We start from the raw sequence: 1,989 nt of genomic DNA, 5'->3' as shown, positions 1-1,989 counted from the left end.
TCAATCTCATGCCGTCTCTCTCTCTCTCTCTTTCCCCGCCCATCAACAACTTCTTCTGTATTCGAATCGTTTCCGACGGCTATTGATCTCCCTAAAATCATACTATATATAATGAATACAGAGTTTGCTTTCTTCCACTGTCTTGTAAGGAGACGTAACCATGATCGAACAGCACTGTTACTGATATAGTGATGTCTCATCAGTAGGCAACAATCCCTTCCCTGAGATAGAAACGTTAATGGCGAAGGTGGCATCGATGGCGGTGGGACAAATACACAGTAATGGATGGTTGAAACACTACTCTTCCTCTCATCAAATCCTCTTAGTCGGAGAAGGAGACTTCTCTTTCTCATTATATCTCGCACTGTCATTCGGTTCTGCCTCCAACATCGTCGCCACCTCCCTCGACTCATATGGTACTCTCTCTCTCTCTCTCTCTCTCTCTCTGTACTCTTTTCTGGATATCCTTTGAGAGTTGAGATCATAAAGTGATTTCCTCAAGCAGATTCTGTTATAAGCAAGTATGAGAAAGGAGAATTTGGAAATCTTAGAGAAACTGGGAGCAACCCTTCTGCACAATGTAGATGCAACCAACATGAAACTTCATACCGATCTGCATTAACGAAACTAAGCTGATGCCGGGACTCTGCAACCCCTCATAGCAGCCAAGGGAATGGTGGATTCTGGTAGCTGCAATCCATGCAAAACCTGGCAGCAGCTAAATTTTTTTATTTAAGAACTTATCCTCAGAAGTTAACTATTAAGGAGAGTCCCGGTGCCACCAGGTGCCCAGTTGCATAGAAAAAAAGAAAGTATGCCCAAATGCCTATAGGTCTTCACGTCGGATTACTTCCGGTATAGGATTATTATTTCTATCATCCACGTCAACCCAACTTCAGTTTTGGCCACTGGTTTTGAAAAAAAAGTTCCACTAATAAACTTAGTGTTTTAATATATACAGGATGCACAAGAGTTTGGTGAAAGGTTTTTTCAGGAATGCAGGGGGTATGCTTAGGCCTTTTGTTGAGATCCATATAAACCACAAGAATAAAGTCCCATTTTGCAATTGGAATCTTAAACAACTTGCTTACAAGTACTCACTAGCACTGATTGAGTGTACTGATTTCAAGATAGAAGATTATCCTGGTTATATCAATAAGAGAGGAGATGGACCTAGATGTGATCAAACCTTCCCTTTAGGGAAATGCAGTACCTTCAAGTTTGTCCTCTCTCAAAATGGGACAACAGAGCTTCAAAATCCTCATTATGAATTGCGTTTGCAGTCTGTGGTTGCACCATTGAGCTTGGAATTGTAAAATGAATATCAGAGAATGTCAGATAATCATTTCATTGAGGCTAATACTGTTCTATAACCCATTGTGATTTGCACAAGCGGGAAGGTTTTGGGAGTTAAATGTCTGAATCACAAGTAGGACTTGTAAGATTTCCAAATAGATGGGCTAGCATAGTCAAAGATTTGTTTCTAAAAAACAGGTTTAGTGGTGTTGACTACAGATGGAGTAAGCAGAAATGATCCAATATAGTAAGTGATCTCTATGAAGATATTGGATTTTATTAACACACCTTAATGGTATAAAATATATATTACTATGTGTGGATCTAAGGTATTGTTTCCTTAATGGGGAGGAAATCCTAATTTTATTGTAGGGTTGGTCTCTACCCTCACCCCTATATATAATTATCACCAACAATGATCGTGTTGTTCAAGGAGCATAGGAGAAGCTTTTTGAGGAGTTGTTATTCTTCAGCCATGGATTCAAGTATGCCTAAAATCTGACTATGTATTTGTTATTGCATACTTATCTGATTTCCATGTGATGTATTACAAGTATATTTTCTATCAATGGTATTAGAGTGATTCATGGAGACGATGAGTTGCAAAATTTTTTTTTTTATTGTATGAATGAAAGTTTCAATCATCGTTACCTGCATAAAAGTTTTTTTTTTTCCTGACATATTTTTTTTCAG

The 1,989-nt window shown here is 38.4% G+C and overlaps 1 protein-coding gene across 1 annotated transcript; it reads left to right on the top strand.

The window, feature by feature from the left end:
- The first annotated feature begins 238 nt into the window (after window positions 1–238).
- On the top strand, window positions 239–1,316 carry LOC122066161 (heavy metal-associated isoprenylated plant protein 41-like). Its single transcript, XM_042629981.1, has 3 exons — window positions 239–416; window positions 506–580; window positions 1,003–1,316. The coding sequence occupies exons 1-3, from the start codon at window positions 239–241 to the stop codon at window positions 1,314–1,316; spliced, it is 567 nt and encodes a 188-aa protein (XP_042485915.1).
- The last annotated feature ends 673 nt before the right edge of the window (window positions 1,317–1,989 follow it).

This window comes from Macadamia integrifolia, unplaced genomic scaffold (genome assembly GCF_013358625.1).
Source record: "Macadamia integrifolia cultivar HAES 741 unplaced genomic scaffold, SCU_Mint_v3 scaffold2274, whole genome shotgun sequence".
Taxonomy (NCBI): domain Eukaryota; kingdom Viridiplantae; phylum Streptophyta; class Magnoliopsida; order Proteales; family Proteaceae; genus Macadamia; species Macadamia integrifolia.
This window is presented reverse-complemented; position numbering and strand designations above follow the sequence as displayed.

Excerpts from the sequence above, each read along its gene's own strand:
- LOC122066161 (XM_042629981.1), top strand. The coding sequence starts at position 239 with ATGGCGAAGGTGGCATCGATGGCGGTGGGACAAATACACAGTAATGGA. Across the intron at positions 417-505 it reads CACCTCCCTCGACTCATATG|ATTCTGTTATAAGCAAGTAT; the intron begins GTACTCTCTCTC and ends TTCCTCAAGCAG. Across the intron at positions 581-1,002 it reads GAGCAACCCTTCTGCACAAT|GGGGTATGCTTAGGCCTTTT; the intron begins GTAGATGCAACC and ends TCAGGAATGCAG.